Here is a 26240-nt window from a genome sequence, read left to right as displayed (position 1 = left end):
TATGACTAGGTATAAAAAGAAAAATGTTAAAAATGCAGAAATTTGTCAGTCTGCAAAAAAAGTGTCTAATGTTTGTGAAAGAATTTTAGAAAAATGTTCCCCAATGTAAAGTTCTTTAGAGTTTGAATATCCCACTAGCTGCAGCACGAAATATCCAAAGATTCAGAGAATCTGGAAAAATTAATGTGTGCATGAGATAAGGCTGATGGTCAGCATTGGATGTGCATGGTCTCCAGGCCTTCAACTGCATTAGGCACAATCCTGTACTGGAAATAGCAAAGGATTCTGGGACATTTCACAGCCTCGTTGGCCAGATTTATCAAACTGTTAAAATAAAAACTGCCCACAGTAACCAATCACAGCTCAGGTTTCAGCTGAAAGCTGAGCTGTGATTGGTTGCTGTGGGCAGTTTACACTGCTTTCTATTTTACACAGTTTAATACATCTATAGCATTGTCCGTGAGCAAAGTTTTCTATGAAATCCACAAATGTAAGTTAAAGCTGTATCATGCATAAAAGAAGCAATGAGTCAACACAATCTAGGAACGCTTCTGTCTCCTCTGGGCTGAAGATCATTTGCAATGGAAAACTGTTTAGGTAAATCTAAATTTTAAATTCTTTTTGGAAACCATGGCCACTGTCTCCCGTGGACTGAAGTGGAGCAGGACCATGAAGCTTATCGGTGCACAAGTGTGCATTTAAAAGTGTGCATTTCTATTGATATGTGTTTGCATAAGTGACTATGGTGTTTGCAACTTCTACATCTGGAATGGCACCATTGATGCTGAACACTGCTGCACAGGCCTACCAGCAGTGCAGACCTTTCACCAAAAAACAAACAAACATATTGAACATCATGAAATGAATAATCCATCAAACAGTACAATTATGCAGCTAGAATCCTACAGCAAACAAGAGTAAGGGAACAATTCTGCTCCCAAAACTCTAGCAGTCTTTTAACTTCTCAGTGGTTTAGAGCAGGGATGCGGAGCCTTCAGCCCTCCAGCTGTTGCAAAACTACAATATCCAAGCTGGAGGGCCAAAGGTTCCCCATCCCTGTGTTTTTTTTTTTTTTTGCAAAAACGTAAAAAAAAAAAAAAACCCAAAGAAAGACATGGTGTTTTTTTTACAGCAAAACCCCTGCAAACTGTGGCGTTTCTTTCCCATAGAGTTCAATGGAAATTCTTCTGTTTGCCTCCAAAACTCCATTGGGGCTGTATTTTCATTTTGATATTGAAGACAGATATTTAATCAGATTATTAAATATGATGTCAGATCACTCGCTAAAGTAGAGGAAGTTAGCCAAGTATGAAATGTCCATGGACGACCCCTTTAAATATACAATAAAGGATTTAAAATAGAAATTAAATCATATGGAGAAAGGTCAAGAAGATGTGGAGTTTCTTAAATTTCTGTAATAATTTTTTGAATCTATTTATTATTGAGAGGTTCCATTGAATCCTATTATAGCACAGCAGCCAGGAAATAAACACAGGCATTTCTAGTGTAAAACTGTGTTTCAAAAGCAGATGCTTTAATAAGAAAAGTAATTATGCATAATGAAAAAAGGGTTCTTGTAGTCAAGCATCCAAATAATGGATTTAGAAAATCAAGTTTTATTTTAATTCTTTTAAGATTTTTGGGAGCCCAAGTACAAGAAATCAACAAAAGAACAACTGCCATGCATTTCAAGTCTTTCAAGGGGTTAAAGACTCCAAAAACTGTAAGAGCTGTTAAGTCCCTCTCTGCTCTCAACCCCCTCCTCCCCCTCCCTTCAGACAGCTGATGTAAACAAGTCCCTGGCATGCTTTCTAGGTAACATTGCATGTACGCATGTAACATGTATGACAGAACCCCAAAAATATAATTTCTCAAAATATAAATTGGAGAAATGGGAAAAAAAGAATGCAATATGGTAAGTTTTGGGGGGTTCCTGTGTCTACGTAATGCACTATAGAGTAAAAGTGACATGATACCATTATTCTATAGGTCAGTCCAAACGCAACCATACCATGCAGGATTACACAAATTTTAAAATGTTTTGTAGTTTGTTTGTTTTTTTGCAGTTAATTCTTACTTAAATGGCTCTATTGTGACTCTTATAATGGTTTTAGTTTTTCACGAACAGGGCTGTATGGGGTGTAATTTTTTAAGCCATGAGCTCTAGTTTTTATGAATACCATATTTGTGTAGATAGGACGTTTTGATGATTTTTTAAATAAATTTAATAACATTTTAATAAACAAATAAATCAGCAATTTTGGCGCTTTTTCCCGTTTTCGTTTACGCCGTTCTTCGTACGAAGTGACAATTATATTTTGTCAGATCGGACCATTACGCACACTACGGCATATAATGTTTATATATGTTTTATTTCTATAATAGATAGGGGGGTGATTTTAGTCTTTATTGGGGGAGGGGCTATGGGATATTTTTAAAAACATTTTTACTTTTTTTTAATACACATTTTAAGTCCCCCTGGGGGACTTTTACATGCAGTCATTAGATTGCATACACTGATCCCTGCTAAGCCATAGGCATAGCATTGATCAGTGTTATAGGCGATCTGCTCATTGAGCCTGCCTGTGGCAGACTCATTGAGCAGAACGCCGATCGGATCACAAGGAGGTGGTTCGGCAGAGCAATCGGGGCCTCCGATCTGTAAGTGACAGGAGCTGCTTCTGTCACTTACACTTAAAAGCTGCAGAGCCGTCCAGAGCGTTCGAAGCACATTAGCGGCTCAGGACATACGGGTACGTCCAGGGTGTTCTGGTGACAGGCTGCAAGGGCGTACCCATACGTCCTAGGTAATCTAGGGGTTAAAGGTTGTTATTTAAAGCCTGGATGATGTCCCAATAAGAAAACAGCTATATAAGGGTCCATTTACACAGAAAGATTATTTGATAGATTATCTGCCAAAGATTTGAAGCCAAAGCCAGATACAGACTATAAACAGAGATCAGGTCATAAAGGAAAGCCTGAGATTTCTCCTGTTTTGAAATCCATTCCTATCCATATCTATGCAGCACAGATCTCAATGAGAGATCAGTGCACTTTTACTAGAAGTCCCCCAAACTTGGACTTGATTTCTGAAAAGAAAATTAAACAACAGTGACACTTTAAAGGTATATTTAGTTACACATGTGCAGGAAACCTAAAGGCTCTGTTCACATTTTGTATTGACATGGATTCTGTTGCTGCAACACCATAATCTGCATCCTATTATATGCCACAGATTATATGCTACAGATTTCTGACATGTCAGAAATGACATTTCAATTATTTGGGCGGACAGCGGAATCTGCCCAACCCTAGAATGGAGCTGGCGGAGAGGGAAGTGGGAGCGTGCAGGGACAAGCAGCGGATTCCGCATGGACTTTTTCCACGGTAATTAATCCATGTGCACACACCCTAAGTCTTCATTTAGTTTTCTGAATTTTGGCACTGTGAATTAGGGATATTTGGCAGCAAAACTGGGTCATCAGAAAACTTTTCCCACAATAACAATTCTGTTTTTAACCAATATTTTTGAGGAAATGTTGTTTTGGTACTCAATCACATGCTTGGTATTTAACCATGTGCAGTCTTTTGTAAAACTGTGTTATGACAGATTTCATACAGTGCAGGTGCTGTTGTCATATGAGGCCATAATATGCCACTGTTAAAAAAGACACACACCTCATAGAAAGATTAGTTTCTACATATACCCTACATCTTAGTAATACATGAGCCCAAGCGAAAAAGATATTGTCCCATTCAGTCAGTGGCCATTTTAATTCCGGATTACTTGACACCACTGTCCATTTCTTGCCCAATAGTGAAAGATGACCTCTGCAATGTTTGAAAACCCTATAGAGAATAATGGGAGTTCTGGCTGCACACAGGTTGCCATTTCGTGAACAACTTTCCTTCATTTTCCATAATGGTTAGAGGCTCCATAGGTCAGCTCAATGATCAGTTCTTATCCCTTATTCTGTGGATATGAGATACATTTTCGTGTTGGTAATATTTGTTTGAGTGGCAGGGCCTATTTATATACATTATGAGGTAACTGCTACTTACAGTATGCCATGTACAATATCCTGAATAAGTAGATTTTTTTTTTTCTTATACAGATGTCATTTAAAGTGCTAACCACTGCTGCCTTTTCTTCCTGTGGTCACGACCACTGTGAAATATTTTTGCTGACGTGGGAATTTTGTTTGAAAATCATAACATCACACTGGTTTCTGTTCTCTTTTGTTCATGATTTATTTTGAGAAGTATTCTGAGTAATGATCTGCATAGTCGTTGTGCAATTATTTAGCCAATAAATTAAAAAAAAAACTAAAAACTCTGAGCTTTTACCAGAAAGGAAGTATGCTGTCCAGTCACCACAATGTCAGTTTTGCTAAAGGCAAACTGTGCTGTTTTAGTAGCTAAACCACAGGCCTCTTGTGCATAACTCTATGTCAAGGTACATTGTGGTGATCATTCCTATAGGGCAGGAGCAGACAGTGCCAAACTAGCTGTGCATGCCGTGACATCGAGTTGCATATCCACTGGAATTAGCAATAATCCATGTGCAGTTTGGGCAACTCAGCTGCACTGTGTACTAGCCCAAGAACTGAGCCTATTGTAGTGTTAAGTACTGCTTGAAGTGGAGTCATCGCATTAAGACAGCCATAACTTTTTGGGTTTTCCCATCAACATACCGTAATTGTTCTTTAAATTTAATTATTGAAAAATACAATTTTGGGATACATGTAGCTTACTTTTATTAAAGCATACCTGTCACCAAAAAACATTCTGACTTGTCACAGAGAAAAATCAAATCTAGTTCAGACTGCGACCCCTGTGAGCGAGATGGCCACATAGACTTACATCATATGGCCATTTCGGCCATGAGACACAGACCCGGGAAAGAAGCGCAGACTTCTCCCACCCTGTTCTTCTGATTAGTCGTGGCCTGAATCAGGAACTCCAATGATCCCATAAAAAATAAAATGTATGAAAAGCATACAGGTGCACTTACCGATCCCCAATTTTTTCCACTTGTATACGCTGCTCTGGACCCCATTTAAACTTTTACAAATAATCACAGTTTTAACATAATGGCACCCTTCTGGAAAACCACATCCCCTAGCATGCACTGCACCTTAGAACCAACTGCCAGGCACCCACCTCTGTCTTGTAGTAGCTGCCCACCGCTCAATCTCAATCTGCTTTGCACAGTAAACACAGTACAGTATAGCAGCAACCCACAGGTGCAAGGGCTTACCGTTAGAGATGAGTGAACCTGGAGCATGCTCGAGTCCATCCGAACCTGAACTTTCGGCATCTGATTAGCGGTGGCTGCTGAAGTTGGATAAAGCCCTAAGGCTATGTGGAAATCATGGATATAGTCATTGGCTGTATCCATGTTTTCCAGACAACCTTAGAGCTTTATGCAAGTTCTGCAGCCCCAGCTAATCAAATACCGAATGTTCGGGTTCGGATCGACTCGAACCCGGTTCGCTCATCTCTACTTACCGTATATACTCCTCCCAGTGTACACATGGCAAACACCTGCTCTGTAGATATTAAAAAATGAGGATCTTAGCAAACTATTTGATCAAACAGTGTGTACCATGTCGCCAACCTTTAGGCGTCCTCGATACATGGACCCTACTCTAGCATTTTCACACTAGCAATGGCCTCTCCTGGGCTGAATAAGCCTACAACTGGGCAGAAAGGAGCCAAATGATCTCTTTTATAGCACCCTTGGGACATGGGTGGAGTGCAAGCTAACAGGAGGTAGCCACAACCTCCACATTCAACAGAAAAAAAGGAAAAATTGGCCGCACATCTATGACTCTATTCACACTGCAGGTTGCACGCTGCTCGTGGCTTAAGTACCTTTTTTTCTATGTATTAATATATATATAGATAGATTAGAGCAGAGGTAGGGAACCTTGGCTCTACAACTGTTGCAAAAAAATCTCTGATTATACCTGGACAGCCAAAGTTGTAGCTTTGGCTGTCCAGGCATGATGGGCGTTGTAGTTTTGGAAGAGCTTGAAAGGCACAGTTTCCCTTCCCCTGAATAAGAGAAAAAGGGTGGATCCAGACTACAGAATTCTCGGACAAATTCTGCCGAATTCCGTCGCTAGAACGCATGCCTTTCCGCTGGCTCTATAGATACCATTCTATAAGCCGGCTGATTCCGCTACCACCGAAAGCATTGACGCCGTGCATAGAATGGTGTCTATGGCACAGGCAGAGAGGCACACGGCCATGAGCGCGTACAGGCAACGGCATTCAACTGAGTTTATCCGCGAGAATTACGTAGTCTGAACCCACCCAAAAAGGGAGAGATGAAACAAGTGTCTTCTTTTCCCTATACTACTCGAGAGCGGCTGTTGTTAGCCCGCCTTTGGCCAGGTGATCACTGTGTAATGTCAGTGATGGGCGGGGTTACAAATTGTGTGTTCAGCTTGCCTAACAGCAGAAGAGACAGAGATCATGTGACCTCTGTCTCAGAAGGGAGGATGAGGAGAGCGGAGCTGAGACAGAGTGGATCAGGAAGGGAGGCTTTTCACCAGCTTAAGGGTGTGAGTCAGGAAGTGCTGCTGACAAACAGCCCAATTCATGTGACATGAATTTTACATGTCATGTCACTGATCACCGGGTATCATAAATTACATTAGGTTTTTGTGTATATACATAGTTTTCCTTACATTGTGCTACTTTTCCTCAATAACAGCACATTTCATGGAAAAATGATATCACATTCTAGGAACCGCAGCTTCTTTAGTTTTTCAATGTAACCAGATGTGGACTTGTTTTTGCAAGATGAGTCATTATTTTCTGACAAAAGCATTTGATGAATAAATACATTAATGAATAAATGGAAAAACAAAGAAAATCACTCTGTTTTATAGTTACATAGTTAGGTTGAAAAAGACACATCAATCAAGTTTAACCAAGGGAAGGGGGATGTAGTGCTTTTTTTAACCATTCACTATACAGTTTAACAGGTTTACTATGTTATAATACAGTGATAACATTTGTTGTGTTTTTTAATACTTTTTCTAAATTAAAAAAAACAACACTTTGTGTGTGTGTGTGTGTGTGTGTGTGTGTGTGTGTGGTGGTGGTATAACAGGTTACCTGGATTTTAGGCGGTCAGCCACTGCACCCGTGTGATCACCGTAATGTGCATGTACATCAATTTGACTTAAAGTGTATATGGACCTTAGGTAACATTTCAGGATAAGCGGCCATGTATATGTGGAGTAGTGCCATTACATAATTCAATTGTGGGATTTTTGAAGTTTTCCCTTCTGCAGGCTCTGCTTCTAGTTTTTAGTTGTTCCCTGGTCAGTGGGTGGAGAGACAAACCTCTATAAGGTCTTCTCTACACTGTACACACTGTGAAAAGTTGTTTCTGCTTCCCTAGATCTCTACAGCACAATCAGCAGAAGAAGCATGGAGGAAATTATACAATAATACTGAGCAGTGTAAGCTGTGAATCAAATAGTGGGATGATATACTGTATAACACGCTCTACAAGCTGCTTGACACGCTCACTATGTCTTGGTCTTTCCTCTTCCCCAAACTAATAGGTCTTGAGTTTGGGAGGGAGAAGGGGTGCAGGAAAAGTTCTTTTGTGCAATAAGTAGATAAAGGACTACTAAAAATTTTACAAGAAAAGCTGCACAGGCTGCACTGGAAAGACTCAGATTACATTTTCCATTTTAACTTGGGGCAGACAGATTTTTTTTAATCAATGCTGAATGAACAAGTTGGTAGATAAACATTATTAGCTAAGTTATAAGTTTAATTTGTTTTTCCTAAATAGCCCAAGGACAATGATGAATGTTTCTTTGAGGAAAGCTCTAAAGGGTCACTAAGTTCTTGCCAGGTCAGGCCTGTCTTCATCTTGCTATTTCTTTGTAAGACAAAACTGTGTCCTTCAACTTTGAGGGTACACTCACTAGTAGGGTACAAATATCAGTGTAATGCTGCATTTACACACAAAAAGATTTATCTGACAGATTTTGGAAGCCAAAGCCAGGATTGGATATGAGAAGAGCAGAAATCTCAGTCTTTCCTATATGACCTGTTCTCTGTTTATAGTCTGTTTCTGGCTTTGGCTTCAAAAATCTGTCAGATAAGTCTGTCTGTGTAAACACACCATAAGTCAATGATTAAAAAAAGCAACAAATCTGCAGTTGTATGTGTGAATGTACCCTAGAGGTTTTGAATAGAGATGAGCAAGTACTAAAATGCTCGGGTGCTTGATACTTGAGATGAATATTTCCCGATGCTCGGGAACTCGTTTTGAGTAATGAACCCCATTGAAGTCAATGGGAAACTCGAGCATTTTTGCAGGGAACCAAAGCTCTGCACAGGGAAGGTTGCCTGAAAACCTCAGAAAATGATGGAAACACCACGGAAATGGACAGGAAACAGCAGGGGCAGCATGTATGGACACCTCTGGGGCTGCCTAATCGCACCATTGCACCAAATTATGGGCAACATCCGGATGGTTTTGGGGGTAGTTGTATAGAGTATGTGTGCAACTGGTGCCGTGCACAGGACACTGCACAGGGAGGATAGGTATAGCTGAACTACAGATCCCAGCCAGCCAAGGTAATGTCAGCAACAGGACAAATTGACTACTGACAGCTGCACTACAAATCCATGCCAGCAGCCAAGAGTAGCAAAAAAAATATATGTTTTAAAAATTTTAAGCCCTTAGGATTGTTGGGTTCTTAGTGTCAGATTCCTGCCTAACCACACACTGTTTCCCTTCCTAACACTCTCCCTGACAGACAGCAGCTCTCTCCCTATGCTCATCCAGCCTGCGTCTGAAGCGAGCATCGCGGGACCTGATTCTTATATGCCCAGGTCATCTGATCTGGCCAGCCTATCGCTGCTATCCACATGTATGGGTCCCACGTGATGCTACGAGCTCCCAAAGCCTCTCCTGCATGATTATTGGCTGAGAAAAAGCCGCCAAACATGCAGGAAGAGGAAGATGTTATTGTCTCGAGTATTGCAAGATGCTCGTCCGACAAGCACCATCGAGTACCCTAATACTCCAACGAGTACCAAGCTCGGACGAGCATGCTCGCTCATCTCTAGTGCCGAATCATTTAAAAAGCTCTTGATACTACTATAACATACTTGCTATGGTGCCCTCTAGTGGTCATTTAGTTAAAAAAAAAAAATCATTGGCAGTTTTTGAAAACTAAACTATGAATGGAAACCAAAACTATGAAAGGCTGAAAAAAGAACCGAAAACTGCCATAATACCTTAATATATGATTCCAATTCCTATCACACAGTTATGCTTTCTCTCAGCTCATCGGTCATTCTTTTTTTACCTCGCTGACAAATCAGAGCTCTGCATGTGTGATATCAGTAAAAGGAGTAATTGTGCAGACCAATAAGTTAGGCAGATCAACAAAAGCTTAGAAAACATTCATTCTTTATAACAGGCTATAAAAAGGATTCAGCCAAGGATGGGCTAATAAATCTGAACCAATGTAAAAGTGCTTATTCATTTTCATTTCACTGAAGTTCATCAACTTGGTTAGAAGAGTGCAGATGGAAGACCACTACCAAACAGCAATCTCCAGGAGCTTGGTATCTTCCAGTGAGCCGTGCCAACATCATCCTGAAAACAGGCAATGTGCTTGTGTCAGATGCATCGCTCAATACATTCATCAACATCGTATCTCAAACTTAAATGGCTATTCCCATATCATAAATTGAGGGCATAATATTAGGCTATACCATCACTTTAATTTAATATCTGGTAATGCAGTGCAGGTGTAGTGAAACACCCTCTTTTTTCCCTTGCACTGTAGGCCAGGCCTATTCAAGGAAGGTATGACCCCCAAGACGATAAAGTGATAGCATATCCTAGCAACATAACGTCCTGGAGGAGGAAGGAGGTAGGGATACCCCTTTAAAAGAGAAATTACATTTCTTTACTGTATAATGGAAAGTCATGACTAGGAGCCCTATTACACAGAGCGATAATCGGCCAAGGACACCCAGGGAACGCAGTAAGGTGAGTTAATATTTATTATTTTACACTAAATGCAAGGGCTTCATGAACATCGCTAATGATGTCCATGCAGCCCTTGCTGCCCGATAATCAGCCTGTGTAATAGCACAGTAAACGAGCACCGATATAGCAGATTATTATTGGGCCATTTATTAGGACCTTAATATGCTTTGTGTATCAATGAAAGCACAAATAGATATATGAAAGGGTCTCCGTGACTAAAAAGCTATCTAACATGCTAAAAAGGCTTCAATACAGATATTCAGGTAGTTATCATGTAATGACTAGTAGCCACACTTTGTTTATAATGCTACTTACTGGAAGATCAAGCAAATGAAGCCATCTATTCACATGATCGAGAAGAGCAAAAGCATCAGGGATATTGTCACCTTCAGAACAGAATTTCAGAACAGCAGCCATGTGTATGCCCATAGAACAGCTGTAGAAGAAACAATGTTAGTCGCATGAACAAATTCACAGCGATTTTGCCTGCAATGACCATGTAACTATATGCCTCAGCGATTGGCTACAATAGTCACATGTTGGGAAGTACAGAGAGTAGACTTAACTCTCCAGGAAAAAACTAAAAGCATAGGAGGGGCACCTTCCCTCATCTGCAAACGTTTCTAAATATTGGTAAACTAGATAAGCATGTATAAATGTTCCCAACTAAGCCTAGTTAGGTCTGGAAGCACTAACTAACAAATGGGGCATACAACATGAGATACTGATTGCTGCCACTAATTTGCATCAAATCCAAACTTGTGTGCCTTCATGAGAAGTGAATCCAGCACATAAAGGTCTAAACAAATGGCCGTCAATCCAGTGATCACTAACTGACCCAGAAGCTAAAAATTTCTAGCAGCTGGAATATAAAGGCCATTGGCAGAAATTGTGGACTCTGGGACTTTTCCGCCCTGTAATAAACTTATACAGGGGACAGTTAAAAACTCTGAACTCCTATGAAAACCCATTAATAGCAGGGAGACATAAAACACAAAGGACATGTACCAGTCTTCAAACAACCGCTTTGTAAAACCTCCTCCGGGGATGGAAGTCTTTTTCTCTTCATCATTTATGCCTGGATATAAAGACAACTTCTCCATTTCCTTCCACTCTAATTCCTTCATTGTATCTGCCACCATTGTCTGTAAAGTGGGAGTGACTAAGTAACGGAACGGAGTCCTGCAGAATACAGATTCATACTTGCATCAATGACTGTAGTAATGTTATGCGGGCTACTAAGGGCAAAATGAAAAACATACCCAAAAAGCTGTGTGTCATCTCGTTGGTAGGCATGGCTGCTGGAAAGGAGAACTACTCTGGTAAATGCACACTTCTTAATCCAACTGGTTAACGCTTCGCAGAAGGCTCTGGATTTTTTCTGCATAGATAAAGAAAGTAGTAAGTTGCATGAAGCATCGGGCTGAGGAGGGCCCCAGGAGTGTTGTAGCATGGGCAGTGGATTTGGGTAAAATGAGTGAGGGAAGATGGAAAAGGATGTTCAGAAACAAAGTTACTAAAAGTGGAGGCAATCGTTTGGTTCAAATAAATATCATGCATAGGATATACTTTTCACCAAAATTTCTACATAGGATTATTAGAAGGGAGTAGGATAGCTGTCCTTGGTGTGGAATGGCGGCAGTAGACTTTCTTCATATGTTCTGGCTCCTCCGTGACCTAGAGAAATTTTGTCTGGAGGGGTTTAACCCTTTGAGGACCAGGCCCAAAATGACCCAGTGGACCGCGCAAATTTTGATCTTAGCGTTTTCGTTTTTACCTCCTCCCCTTCTAAGAGCTCTAGCACTCTCAGTTTTCTATCTACAAGCCATGTAAGTGCTTGTTTGTTACAGGAATAGTTGTACTGTGTAATGGCGTTTTTCATTTTACCATTACATGTATGATGGAATTCCAAATATATTATTTATGAAGATATAAATAGGTGAAATCGTAAAAAAGAATGCAATATGGTAACGTTTGGGGGGTTCCTGTGTCTACGTAATGCACTATATGGTAACAGCGACATGACATTATTATTCTATAGGTCAGTCCGAACACAACCATATGCAGGTTACACAGATTCTCTAATGTTATATATGTATTTTTTTTATGAAATCCTTTTTTTTGGCAATTAAATATTAATAAAATGGGCCTATTGTGACGCTTATAACGGTTTTATTTTTTTGCCTACGGGGCTGTATGGGGTGTCATTTTTTCCACCATGATCTCTAGTTTTTATTAATACCATATTTGTGAAGATCGGACATTTTGATCACTTTTTATTGATTTTTTTAAATATATAATGTAACATAAAATCGGTAATCTGCGCACTTTTTCCCCTCTTTTCGTGTACGCCGTTCGCCGTTCGCAATGACGCTTGTTATATTTTAATAGATCGGACAATTACGCACGCTACGGTATATTATATGTTTATCTATTTATTTATTTTTATATGTTTTATTTATATAATGGGAAAGGGGGGTGATTTAGACTTTTATTGGGGAGGGGTTTTGGGGTAGTGTAATAGTGTTTTGAACTTTTTTTTTTTTTACACTTTTGAAGTCCCTTTGGGGGACTTTTTCATACATTTGTTTGATTTCTTCACTGATCATTGCTATGCCATAGACATAGCATTGATCAGTGTTATCGGCGATCTGCTCATTGAGCCTGCCTGTGCAGGCTCAGTGTAGCAGATCGCCGATCGGACCGCACGGAGGCAGGTGAGAGACCTCCGGCGGCCCGTTTTACCGATCGGGACCCCCGCAGTCACACTGCGGGGGTCCCGATCGGTAAGTGACAGGGGACTCCCCCTGTCACTTACACTTAAACGCGTTTAAGGGGTTAATGACACGCGGCAGCGCGATCGCTGCAGCGTGTCATTACCGGTGAGGTCCCGGCTGCTGTTTGCAGCCGGCCCCCACCTGCTATGAAGCGCGCTCCGCTCCGGAGCACGCTTCATAGCCGGAGAAACACCCAGGACGTAAGGTTATGTCATGGGTCGTCTGGGGACAGACTTCAATGACGTAACCCTACGTCCAGGGTCGTCTAGGGGTTAAGGAGGTATTGGCACAATTAAATCAGAAAATAGGGCCGTCCCCCAGGTGGCTTTGCTGGGCGATGACCCTATATTGGTGGAAGGTAAGGATAAGAGGACAGAGGCATTATGCTTGTTTTTTTATGCCAGGTTATTGATGGCTAGAAAATGGATGGCCCCATGCTCTCCCACTGTGACAGATTGGAAAGCTATTACTAACATGAATGAGAGACATTATCAGGGTTGAGTCCCTGTTTGGAGGTTTTTTTTTCCCTTCCTGCGGCCGGTGTGGGCGGTGTAACTATGAGTAAATATGAATTTGTAATGTTGGTTTTGATTGTATATTTTGTGAAAGGAAATTATTGGTGGACTGATATTATTTCGGGCACATGCTTTCTGATAAAATTTATTTAAAAAAAAGGTTGCTTGAAGGATCAGTGAGATTCAACTCATCAGCATGTGTAATATGATCTATACCTTTATTAATGGAGATCTGATCTGCAGGACAGCAAGCTTCTTGTCAGATGATGCATATACTGTAATAAACAGTGCAAATATGAGTATACAGTGAAATGCACACTGATTAGACATAACATCATGTAATGGAACCGCTAAATGAACCAGGATTTGTGAAGTCCCAAGAAAAACGTTGCTAGGTGTCAAGGGCGTCATAAAGGAAGATCAATTTTACAAGAATTAACTTAAAATTCCAGAAGGAAAAACAGCCACGTGTAATAATGCTGATCATCATTAAGAAAATAAAGTAGAAAGATCTGTATAGACTCAGCGGATTCTCAATCTACTGTAAAAATATAATGCCATATTCTATACATACCACTCAAAGTTATTTTAAAACTTTTTATCAGTTTGTAATGTACTCACTTTCCGCATTTATGCAGAGTTCCTTTGCATGCTCTTCACTAGTTGCATACGGATTATTACCCACCATAGGTACAAGACAGTCTGTGTAAAAATACCCAACCTTAGGCATATCGAGTGTGGAAATTATCAGGTCAACAGCAAGCTGTCCAACATTTCCTACAGACACAGCAGGCTAGAAAAAAGTGGGAGATTATTACTAGAGAGCGTATACAGAGAACGTATACCAGCTTCACAAGTAAACACACAGCAATGCCTGTGAGATAGACAAGACAGACCCATGCCCTCATCATAGCAATGTTACGAAACGTGAACCTATACATTAGAGAGGAGAGGAAGCGATTCTGATAGGATTATGGTGTATTATGCCATCACTAGTATAAAAGTAATATTCAACAAGACTACATCTATTCTTCCACCATGATTGTGATCATCTAAAAATTCTCCGAAACATTTAAAAGGTTTATTTATTGAATGATATATTCTGCAGGACTGTACAGACCCTAACATCACGTACAGTAGCCTCTGTCCCCACAATATAGGGGTTAATCAGCATATGAAAATGTATGGCCTGTCCTCTGGATAGGTTATCAGTATATGGCTATGTTGACACGGCCTAAGAGACCAGCCATTTCGTGACCCGGCTGGTCTCTGCAAAGATCATCCCGCAGTGTTCTGATGAGGACGCATCAGGGCACTGCATTGGAACTCTCATAGCACACAATGAAGCAAGCGGCTGGAGCCGCTCACTTCATTGTGTGAACTAACAAGTCTTTCTGCGGCCGCAATTCACTGAATAGTGGCCGCAGAAAACTGACATGTCAGTTCTTTGCGGCGCCATAGAAGAATAGGCAGTGTTCCACACCCTACAAAGTACGGCTGTTGTTGCTGATGGCAACAACAGCCATCCTTTTTTACGCTGTATGAACATAGCCTTAGACTGGTGGGGGCCACCTGAGACTGTAGGGGCTGCAGTTTTTTTGCCAGCACTGCATCCTCTTCCACACTAACCTCTGCTCATCCTTGTATCGCTGTACTAGCGCAGGTGTGAGGTACTAGTGATGACCTGTTCTATTCATGTATACGTACAAGTGCATCTTGTTCCCCCTCCCCCCCGAGTAATTTCATTCAAAAAGTGAGCCCCCTAGATTATATAGTCATTACAAACAGAGGTAACTTTTTCTAGTGTAAGTTTCTGTTGCTTGGCCGTTGTTATGTTGATTGAATGTTCCTGCGGCCGTCAGAGCTCTGACAGCCACAGGAACGTTTATTTCCATAAGGCCTATTCGGGGAGTGTATGGAAGTCAATTAAGTGTTGATTTCCATACAAAGCTTGGAATATAGAGGAAAAGGCGGCACCACAGGTATGAATGACATATAGCTGCCAGAGTCAGAAGTAATGGCCATGGCCGACAGTCAGTGGTGGCAACAATGAGTCCAATCCAATAGCAAGATTTTGGAGATGAAATTTTCAATTTACGGCAGGACTTGGCACTAGAGATGAGCGAACCTGGAGCATGCTCGAGTCCATCGGAACCCGAACTTTCGGCATTTGATTAGCGGTGGCTGCTGAAGTTGGATAAAGCCCTAAGGCTATGTGGAAAACATGGATATAGTCATTGGCTGTATCCATGTTTTCCAGACAACCTTAGAGCTTTATCCAAGTTCAGCAGCCCCAGCTAATCAAATGTCAAACGTTCGGGTTCGGATCAACCCGAACCCGGTTCGCTCATCTCTACTTGGCACCTGTCCACACTGCCAGAAGTACCAGTACTTGGTTTAATAACCACAGTATCACTGTGCTTGATTGGCCAGCAAACTTGCCTGACCTTAGCCCCATAGAGATCCTATAGGGTATTTTCAAGAGGAAGATGAGACACTAGACCCAAGAATGCAGACGAGCTGAAGTATGAGCACAACTAACAGAATGGTCTGGCTGATAGTGAGTGGGCACGGTGTGTATGGAGCCCTGTAGGCGGCCAGAGGACTTACCAGCAGCAGGGAGCACTCCGCCGGGGGACGCCATTCACCAGCCGCCGGCACGAACATGACTGGACTGTATACAGGGCAACCACACCTGGCGCACACTATAGACGTCACTGGTAGCGGCGTCTACAAGGACCCTGCTGTCATGGGAAACGGCTGTCCAGTAGGTGCCAGTATAAAGATGACATCCCCCAAAGGGCCTATAGGTGTCCAACAGGATGCCTGTATACAATCAGGGTCCTTCAATGGCCCCACTGTCAGCAATTATAGGTGGCTAGTCAGCTTCCTGTGCAGCGGTGCAGCCAGGCAGTGTGCGGGCAGCTTCCCGCCTGACAGCCCGCTCCTGTGTTCTCTTATGTCTCTGCCCCCATCCATGTCCTGCCTGTGCCCATAGAGACGGGCTGATCCGTGGTATCCTGACATCAATCACACCATGTCCGCTGTGTAGCTTCCTTGGTGCACTGTATAGCCGGTAACATGTCTCTGCCGCCGGAGAAAGCCGCGGAGCTGAGGCGGATCATCCACGAGCAGCTGAGCTGGGTGAGTGTACACAGAGGGGAAGCACTGTAACCTGGTAGCTGTAGTGCTCCTCTGTATGGGAATAATCTCCTGAGCTGGGTGAGTGTACACAGAGGGGAAGCACTGTAACCTGGTAGCTGTAGTGCTCCTCTGTATGGGAATAATCTCCTGAGCTGGATGAGTGTACACAGAGGGGAAGCACTGTAACCTGGTAGCTGTAGTGCTCCTCTGTATGGGAATAATCTCCTGAGCTGGGTGAGTGTACACAGAGGGGAAGCACTGTAACCTGGTAGCTGTAGTGCTCCTCTGTATGGGAATAATCTCCTGAGCTGGGTGAGTGTACACAGAGGGGAAGCACTGTAACCTGGTAGCTGTAGTGCTCCTCTGTATGGGAATAATCTCCTGAGCTGGGTGAGTGTACACAGAGGGGAAGCACTGTAACCTGGTAGCTGTAGTGCTCCACTGTATGGGAATAATCTCCAGAGCTGAGCTGGGTGAGTGTACACAGAGGGGAAGCACTGTAACCTGGTAGCTGTAGTGCTCCACTGCATGGGAATAGTCTCCAGAGCTGAGCTGGATGAGTGTACACAGAGGGGAAGCACTGTAACCTGGTAGCTGTAGTGCTCCACTGTATGGGAATAATCTCCAGAGCTGAGCTGGATGAGTGTACACAGAGGGGAAGCACTGTAACCTGGTAGCTGTAGTGCTCCACTGTATGGGAATAATCTCCAGAGCTGAGCTGGGTGAGTGTACACAGAGGGGAAGCACTGTAACCTGGTAGCTGTAGTGCTCCACTGCATGGGAATAGTCTCCAGAGCTGAGCTGGGTGAGTGTACACAGAGGGGAAGCACTGTAACCTGGTAGCTGTAGTGCTCCACTGTATGGGAATAATCTCCAGAGCTGAGCTGGATGAGTGTACACAGAGGGGAAGCACTGTAACCTGGTAGCTGTAGTGCTCCACTGTATGGGAATAATCTCCAGAGCTGAGCTGGGTGAGTGTACACAGAGGGGAAGCACTGTAACCTGGTAGCTGTAGTGCTCCACTGCATGGGAATAGTCTCCAGAGCTGAGCTGGGTGAGTGTACACAGAGGGGAAGCACTGTAACCTGGTAGCTGTAGTGCTCCACTGTATGTGAATAATCTTCAGAGCTGAGCTGGGTGAGTGTACACAGAGGGGAAGCACTGTAACCTGGTAGCTGTAGTGCTCCTCTGTATGGGAATAATCTCCAGAGCTGAGCTGGGTGATTGTACACAGAGGGGAAGCACTGTAACCTGGTAGCTGTAGTGCTCCACTGTATGGGAATAATCTCCAGAGCTGAGCTGGGTGATTGTACACAGAGGGGAAGCACTGTAACCTGGTAGCTGTAGTGCTCCACTGTATGGGAATAATCTCCAGAGCTGAGCTGGGTGAGTGTACACAGAGGGGAAGCACTGTAACCTGGTAGCTGTAGTGCTCCACTGTATGGGAATAATCTCCAGAGCTGAGCTGGGTGATTGTACACAGAGGGGAAGCACTGTAACCTGGTAGCTGTAGTGCTCCACTGTATGGGAATAATCTCCAGAGCTGAGCTGGGTGAGTGTACACAGAGGGGAAGCACTGTAACCTGGTAGCTGTAGTGCTCCTCTGTATGGGAATAATCTCCTGAGCTGGGTGAGTGTACACAGAGGGGAAGCACTGTAACCTGTTAGCTGTAGTGCTCCACTGTATGGGAATAATCGTCAGAGCTGGGTGAGTGTACACAGAGGGGAAGCACTGTAACCTGGTAGCTGTAGTGCTCCACTGTATGGGAATAATCTCCAGAGCTGGGTGAGTGTACACAGAGGGGAAGCACTGTAACCTGGTAGCTGTAGTGCTCCTCTGTATGGGAATAATCTCCAGTGGCCCCCATGCAGACCTGTGCATTTTCATGGTTTGTTGTCATCTGTTCACATGAGAGAGTTCTTCAATAAATCTGCTGCATGTGAACATGTTCCCTGGATGGAGCGCAGCACTCCATCATTGTCTATGGGGCTATGTCAGTGTTTGGATGCCCCATGGAGGAGACCCCCATGGATCAGACACCGTACCCCTGCCGTGTATCACCTGTTCAATGTGTTGGTGATAAAGTTGCAATTACAGCAAAACTCCCACCGGAGGCGACAATTCCCACATGAGTTGCCTATAAATATACATACAGAATATCACCTCTGATGTTTGTGAGAAAATGTATATCTTTATTCATAGTGTCCATGTAATGTGTCTGCTTTCTATATGGACAGGATGGTTGCATTGATCTCCTTGTATCGGCGTATGTAAACATTCCTCCCCCAATACGGATCGTTGTGATCCACAGCCATATAGCACTAGGTGTTAGAGACTGTAAAGTAAGGGTGCCTTTACACAGAGAGATTTATCTGACAGATTATTAAAGCCAAAGCCAGAAACAGACTGTAAACAGATAACAGGTTATAAAGGAAAGCTATTCCTGGCTTTGGCTTCCAAAATCTGTCAGATAAATCTCTCTGTGTAAAGGCTCTCTTAAGCTGAACGTCTTCATTAGGCTGATGTCACACAAGGCAGTTTTTCTTAGAAAACTTCCGCTGCCGTTTTTGGTTTTCAAAAATTTTTATAAATTTTTCAATCTAAAAACACATAGATTATATGCCTGAAATAGGCTGAACTTCAAGGCCAAACATAGGCCGACATAAGCAAATTCAGGTGGACTTTAACATTCATTACTAACATTTGAATAAAAACAAATATGATTGCTATTACAGATTAATATATGAAGTTCACCCTAATCGGGTTCCAAATAAGGGTCCCCTGAGCCATGTTCATAGCTCCCACCCAGATCAGTAACTCATAATATAACTAAACACAAAACATCTAACATCACACCACAGACAAGAAGGGAAAGAGGGGGGGAGGGGGGTGCAAGAAGAACAACAACATATCTCTCTCCTGACACTGCTGCAGTTTTTGAACCAAAACCAAGAGTGGATTCAAAAGGAACAGGAACTATAAAGGAAGGACTAATATGTATCCTGCCGTGTGTGATGGCTTCTTCTAATATGCCTGGTGATAGCATTCAGTCTCCCTCCAACTTAGTGAAAATCACAAGAGGGAAACTGATGCCAGAACCGATCCATTGCTGCCAGTAGGGTTATTATTGGCCTTTGGCGTGTTGTCACACTAGACCAGTCAAAATACCAAATAGGGGAAAACATCTTGAGGCATTTATTGCTTTTCTGTTTCCTTTACTACTTTACTTAGTGTGAAAAGGATGGGTGACAACTGATGCATTTTTACTTCAGATGTGCTCAGTTATTTTTAATAAAAAGAAAACTGTGCCTACTGCTCCATAGAGATAAGGGTACCTAGGCGTCCTTTTACAGGGACCCAGCCGGGCTAAAATAAAGTAGGTATTTACCCATTGGGATCCCCCCTGCTGGTGCCTGGTCCCCATTGCTCAGCACTTGCTGGCCTTCATTACAGCGCAAGGAAGTGGTTGCTTAGCCAATCACTGCCCGAGGTGGGACACCACTGCAGGCTGGGATTAGCTGAGAGGGAGCCTATGTGTGCTGAACAGCAGGGACCAGGCACTGTTGAAACAGCAGTGGCAAGGGATAGCTGTAGTGGATGGGACCTTTTTTAAATAATTTTTTTTTTTTTGTTTGGTCCCACCTGGCAAAAAATAAATCATATTCCTGTATTTATGTCTACAGGTTCCCTTTTAGTAATGGAATTTCTTTTATTCGTTAATTAGGTAGATGTTAATGGCAAAATCCGTGAGGTGCTTGCAGAGACTTTGAAGGATGAATTAGGGGATGAAAGCCATAACCTCTCAGAAGAGGATCTGATGGAAGCCTTAAGAAGGAGAGGCATTCTTGATGATTTCATGAAAGAACTGCATTTCCTAGAGGTAAAAGGGGTTTCATATACATTGTATATTTGTTTGTTACTGTTAAAGGGGTTCTCCAGGGCTTTGGTATTGATGGCCCATCAATAGACAGAACAGTAGTAATCAATCAAGGAAATTTCACCTCCAGGACCCTTCAGCACAATAAAGATTTAATTGACAGCTAGGTCCTATTAATTTGAATATGCTCCCCCAGACCAGTTTATGGTGGCCTAGCATAAGGATGAGCAGTCAACTCATAAACAAAGATATATCCTCTCACACCCAAAAACTTAAAGATAGGTGAATTTAGATTATAAGGTGGTGTTGTAGATTGTTTGTTAAAGAGCTCACGTTTGTCTTGTAAGAGAATGATAAGCAGCACACCCATTAGTCAGGGTAAATGCTGTTTATAATTGTCGCCGAAAACTATGGGCAAAATCCGCCGCTCGTCCCTGCACGCTCCCGCTTCCCTCTCCCCCGGCCCCAATATATGCTCAGGCATATTCCGTTGTCCGCTCAAAAAATTGACCGGACAATTCTTTGGACAGACAGCAGAATCTCCTGGAGCATATAATGTAGTCCTGGAGAGGACAGCGGAGTATTCCGCATGGAGTATTCAGTGAGAATTACTCCGTCTGTACCCTTAGCATGTTTTTCCAAATATACGCTCCCATCAATATGTTTGATCGGGCAGGAGTGTTGGTTGTAGGAACTCTGTCCATGGTGCTGAAAATACCAAGTCATTATCCATTTCATTGATTGTTTAGAAATAATTTGAATCTCTTGCAAATAAAGTTTTAATTTTTTTTTTTTTTTTTTTTTTTATAGGATGGCGTCTCCCGAGATGTTACCTCTACACCCAAACCAGCAACACATTTTTTTGACAAAGAAGCAAGGACACAGAAAAAAAGTAAGTCCAGGCCCTAACTATTATAGCAATAGAAATCTCCGTAGCACTCTTTTCATGCAAAAATTTATAACAGTTTATTTGACAGCGTGATGGGAACAAAGCCAGGCATATACACAATATTGGTGCAAAGAAGAAAATAGCTTATATTTAGGCGACTGGTGACGTTTCGACCCTACCAGGGTCTTTTTCAAAGTCGCGGTAGGTATTAGGAGCAGGAGCGCTCCTGGCGTTCTCCTGTGCGTGTCAAGCGTTCTCCTGTGCGTGTCAAGCCCTAACTATTGACCATAGTGCAAATGGTTGAATTATAGCTTATAGGTATAATGTATAAACTATTGCTGCTTTGGGTTCATGTCCCATGAAGAAACAAAACATTTTGCTGTTGACTAGATTTTGATTCAATCAGCATTAAAGCATCCATCCAATTCCAGCTCCCAGCCAGTCTGACATTCGGTGTAGATAGATACAAGTAGCTGAAGAAATTGTGCAATAACCATAGAGTATTGTTCATGGGGTGTAACACAGAAAACAATGTTTGCTTGTTTTAGTTGTTACCTAAGTCGTCAAATGTTTTGCCATTTTTATTGAATATAATAGATCCCCCCTCTAAATCATTGTATGTGTCCACAGCTAATATGGATCCATCGAGGAGATATCTTCATCTCCAGGTCTTGGGTGGAAAAGCATTTCTGGAACATCTTCAAGAATCTGACCCCCTTCCTGGCCAGGTGTGCCCGACATTTACTCTTAGTCTGCACTTTAGGAACCAGCGTTTTCGTTCCAAACCTGTCCCTTGTGCCTGTGAACCAGACTTCCAAGATGGCTTCCTGATGGAACTGCATAAGGACAGCTTAGGTTGGTCCAGTTAGGATTTTATTCTCCTTAATTATGTGGCATTTTCATGTAATGTTTTAAGTGTTGGGTTAGTTGTGCTAAGATTTACAGTTGCTCCTCGCCTATCCCCTAGGTACAGACTGCAGTATGACCATAATAAACATTAAGAAAGTCAGAGTTTTTAAAGGGTATTGCAAAGGAGCAATGGGCAAACCCAGCAAGTCTCGAGCTCTGAAACATGGAGTATTTCCATCTCGTAAAGATGTCCATCGGCCGGTTTGCAGTAACTGGAGGTGGATTGAAAGCCAAAAACAGCCCAAGTGTGGGTGTTGGCCAACTTGTATAACTATCATTGACTGCGCATACAGCAGTTTTCAGCTTCCCTTTTACCTCTGATGGCTGCAAATAAGCCAATATGCAATCTTTACGAGACGAGAGTGCACCTTTTTTAAGAGGATCTCTCAGCTGTTCTAACATGCCTGATTTGGTAAATACTGATACATATTCTTATATATGGCGTAGTAAGAACAAATGCAGAAAGCGGCAATTCACCAAGCAAGTGCGGTTTATTAAAGACTTACACCGATCATCGGTACACAGGCATGGCAATCGCAGAGTGTTTCCCACTTAGGCACACTCAGTGGGACACACTCTGCGATTGCCATGCCTGTGTACCAATGATCGGTGTAAGTCTTGAATAAACCGCACTTGCTTGGTGAGTTGCCGCTTTCTGCATTTGTTCTTACTACGCCATATGAGATTGTCTGTATGCTAAGCACCACCTGAGAAGTGCATCACACATCATACATGCAAAGATTGCACGCCAGCAACCCCTAACACTGTGTGAATGAAGACAGTGCCAAGCGCTTATTGCTCTTATTGAACTATATTCTTGTATATATACATATTACATCTTATTACTTTTCTTCACTTTTCTCTACTTTATCCTCTGGTATTCCACCTAAAAATCATGAATGTGGGGTGTTTCTCTGCACAGTGACTTCCTGTCAGCACTGTTTGTACATTGTCAGAGGGCAGGGGGACACACCCTCATTGGTAACGCTGCCCAATTATTCTTACATTTCTTAAGGCCTTTTACACAGGCCGATTAACAGCCAGGATTCTTACTACAAAAGCTCCTTCGGCCAACAAATGACCCATGTAAAAGTGACAGCGATCAGCCAAAGACCAGAAAAACGCCTAATCCTTGGCTGATTGCATTTTTTTGTTGCAGCAAAACATATCACTATTGGCTGCACATCTCACTCTGTAAAAAGGGGATGTATGGCTGATAGCAATACATTTAAATAGCTGCACAAACAATACAAATACAGTGGTTGTTTGGCTGGGCTGCTTGATTCATCGTATCTGCTAAAGGGAATGTAAATGAGTGCCGTCAACAATCTCGCATTCATTTGCTGCTGCGGATGGCCAAAGTTTTATTAATGTACAATGACCGTTAGAAACCTATCATTGGAATGGCAGAATAACAAAGTTCCAAGAAAAGATGTTCTTGCAGTATTCAGGCCCAGTCACACTACTGAATCCTCATGGATAACCTCCAGCAGATTCTGTGTGCACTTCACTTGAACATCTGGCCGTCCCATAGGCTCCATTCTATGGTCAGATGGATTCCGCCATCCCCCCAAAGAATTGACATGCCAATTCTTTTTTGGGAGGATGGCAGAATCTGCCTGAATAGAATGGAGTCTATGGGACGGGCAGATCTTCAAGCAAGGGGGGGTTGTACCGCATGGAATTATCTACATAGTCATTGTTTAACTCATTGTATTTTATAATGTTTGTTCAGTCATATAGAAGACCTGCACTAAGCACATTCCTTTATCTAGGTGATGGCAGCAGAATGGCAGATGCCACTACCCTCTTGTCACTCTGTGATCCTGTCCAGCTGGTGTTGATAAAGACAGACACGTCTGGGGAAACCACTTTAGTAGCGTCCCACTTTTTGGAGTGGCGCTCTGTACTGGGAATGGATAGAGGGGTGACAAGTCTTGCTGTGGAGCTACAAGGTGTAGGTGAGATCACTGTAAATCTTTTTTTGGAAACATGATAACCAAATACATTACTTATTCCTAGAGATGAGCGAACCGGGTTCGAGTCGATCCGAACCCGAACGTTCGGTATTTGATTAGCTGGGGCTGCTGAACTTGGATAAAGCTCTAAGGTTGTCTGGAAAACATGGATACAGCCAATGACTATATCCATGTTTTCGACATAGCCTTAGGGCTTTATCCAAGTTCAGCAGCCCCAGCTAATCAAATGCCGAAAGTTCGGGTTCGGATGGACTCGAGCATCGCTCATCTCTACTTATTACGTTACTTTAGTACACTGTAGATTATGTATACAGGCTAACCCAAATCCCCCCAATTTTTTTTTTTTTTTTTTTTTTTTTTTTACAAAACTATAATTGCTTTCTTCCAAAAACAGCACCACGCTTGTCAGGTTGTGTGTAATCTTACAACTTTGCTCCATTCACTTAAAAAGGTTGTCTGGGGAGCAGAAGACATCTTAAAGGGGTTTTGCGGCGGTAAACAATTATTCACAGAATAACATACATTACAAAGTTATACAACTTTGTAATGTATGTTATGTCTGTGAATGGCCCCCTTCCCCGTGTCCCACCCCCCCCACCTGTGTACCCGGAAGTGTGGTGCGCTATACACACCTGTCACGTGCCGACTCGTCTCCGATCTTCAGCCTGCAATGTCGTCTTCGGACGGCCCGGCCGAATCCCTCCGAGTGTCCTGAGTGCCGGCCACCCTCTGCCGCGTCATCGGCTGCTCAGCCGCGATTGGCTGAGCATAACTGTGCTCAGCCAATCGCGGCTGAGCATCTGATGGCGCTGAAGAGGGCGGCCGGCACTCAGGACGCTCGGAGGGATTCGGCCGGGCCGTCCGAAGACGACATCGCAGGCTGAAGATCGGAGACTAGTCGGCACGTGACAGGTATGTATAGCGCACCACACTTCCGGGTACACGGGTGGGGGTGGGGGGGACACGGGGAAGGGGGCCATTCACAGACATAACATACATTACAAAGTTGTATAACTTTGTAATGTGTGTTATTCTGTGAATAATTGTTTACCGCCGCACTACCCCTTTAAGCCTTCTGCTACCCAGCACTCAAACCCCCACCCCCCTTTTAAGAATCAAAGGGGACAGGGTTAAGTTGTGATAAAAAATAATAATAATAATAAGCATGACAACACGTGACGTCTGCAATATTGCAGACACTGTCCAGATACTTTAAATTGTGTGGGTGTAGTTTCACCTGCATGCGTTTATTACAACTTAGCCCATCCCCTCTACATCTTGGAAGGCTAATTTCCAAGATTTGGAACGGGGGAAAGGAAGTGAGTGCTGGGGAGCAGATGACTTAAACCGTCTTGTGCTCCCCAGACAACATATTCAATGGAACTGAGCTGCAGTACCACGCACATACTAATGACAAGAGTAGTGCTGTTTGTGGAACTGTGTCTTTCTAATTTCTTAAATAGGGCTATACCCATCTGGGACACTTAAGGCATGTCCACAGGATGGGCCATAAGTGTCTGCATTAGTGATGAGTAAGTATATCTGCATGCTGCATGAATTCAGCCATCAGTTATAGCTCCAAAAAAAGAATAATTTTTTTCCCCTTATTTTTGTTTATTTTGTTCCTTCAGAGGATGTTTAAACAAAATATACAAAAATTTGAATAAAAAAGTAATAGCTTTATGCTAAACGCATACATATGCAAACATTTACTGCGATCATTAGTAATGTGTTTTGCATGAAGGTATTATGCTTGAATAAGGAGGACTTGTGTATTTTACTACTTGCTCAACTCTAGTCTGCATCTTCAGAGTGGGAGCTTCCTGGCCTGTTCCGGCCCGTTCACAGCTGCCACATGTGATCAGACACCCAAAAACAGCTAAAGACATCAAATTGCACAATTTATGTTACTCCCAAAGACTTTTTTTTTTTTTGTAAACAAGTAACTCGCTGGCTATGCCATTTGCCCAACTTCCATAAAGTTTCTTTTGGCTTCCTGTGGATATGTTATAAATTAGGCTAAGTTCACATCAGCGTTTGACCATCCGGCACCATTCCGTCTACCTTTTCTGTTTCGGAGTAAGCAAAACGGAAACTGTTGGAT

At 42.6% G+C, this 26240-nt stretch overlaps 2 protein-coding genes across 2 annotated transcripts in view; one reads left to right on the top strand and one right to left on the bottom strand.

The window, feature by feature from the left end:
- Nucleotides 1-6397: 6397 nt before the first annotated feature.
- Nucleotides 6398-16389, bottom strand: PSMG2 (proteasome assembly chaperone 2). Its single transcript, XM_069957803.1, has 7 exons — nucleotides 15948-16389; nucleotides 13959-14130; nucleotides 13554-13612; nucleotides 11308-11426; nucleotides 11054-11227; nucleotides 10361-10481; nucleotides 6398-9646 (listed from the first exon to the last, which is right to left on the bottom strand). The coding sequence occupies exons 1-7, from the start codon at nucleotides 16002-16004 to the stop codon at nucleotides 9563-9565; spliced, it is 786 nt and encodes a 261-aa protein (XP_069813904.1). The 5' UTR covers nucleotides 16005-16389; the 3' UTR covers nucleotides 6398-9562.
- Nucleotides 16135-26240, top strand: part of CEP76 (centrosomal protein 76) — a 24630-nt gene continuing 14524 nt past the window's right edge. Inside the window, exons 1-5 of the mRNA XM_069957802.1 lie at nucleotides 16135-16481; nucleotides 20207-20362; nucleotides 21170-21251; nucleotides 21879-22103; nucleotides 23933-24118. Coding sequence (XP_069813903.1) covers nucleotides 16419-16481; nucleotides 20207-20362; nucleotides 21170-21251; nucleotides 21879-22103; nucleotides 23933-24118 — 712 coding nt within the window. The 5' untranslated portion in view covers nucleotides 16135-16418. The remainder of the gene's footprint in view (nucleotides 16482-20206; nucleotides 20363-21169; nucleotides 21252-21878; nucleotides 22104-23932; nucleotides 24119-26240) is intronic.

Source organism: Dendropsophus ebraccatus, chromosome 2 (assembly GCF_027789765.1).
Source record: "Dendropsophus ebraccatus isolate aDenEbr1 chromosome 2, aDenEbr1.pat, whole genome shotgun sequence".
Classification (NCBI taxonomy): domain Eukaryota; kingdom Metazoa; phylum Chordata; class Amphibia; order Anura; family Hylidae; genus Dendropsophus; species Dendropsophus ebraccatus.
This window is presented reverse-complemented; position numbering and strand designations above follow the sequence as displayed.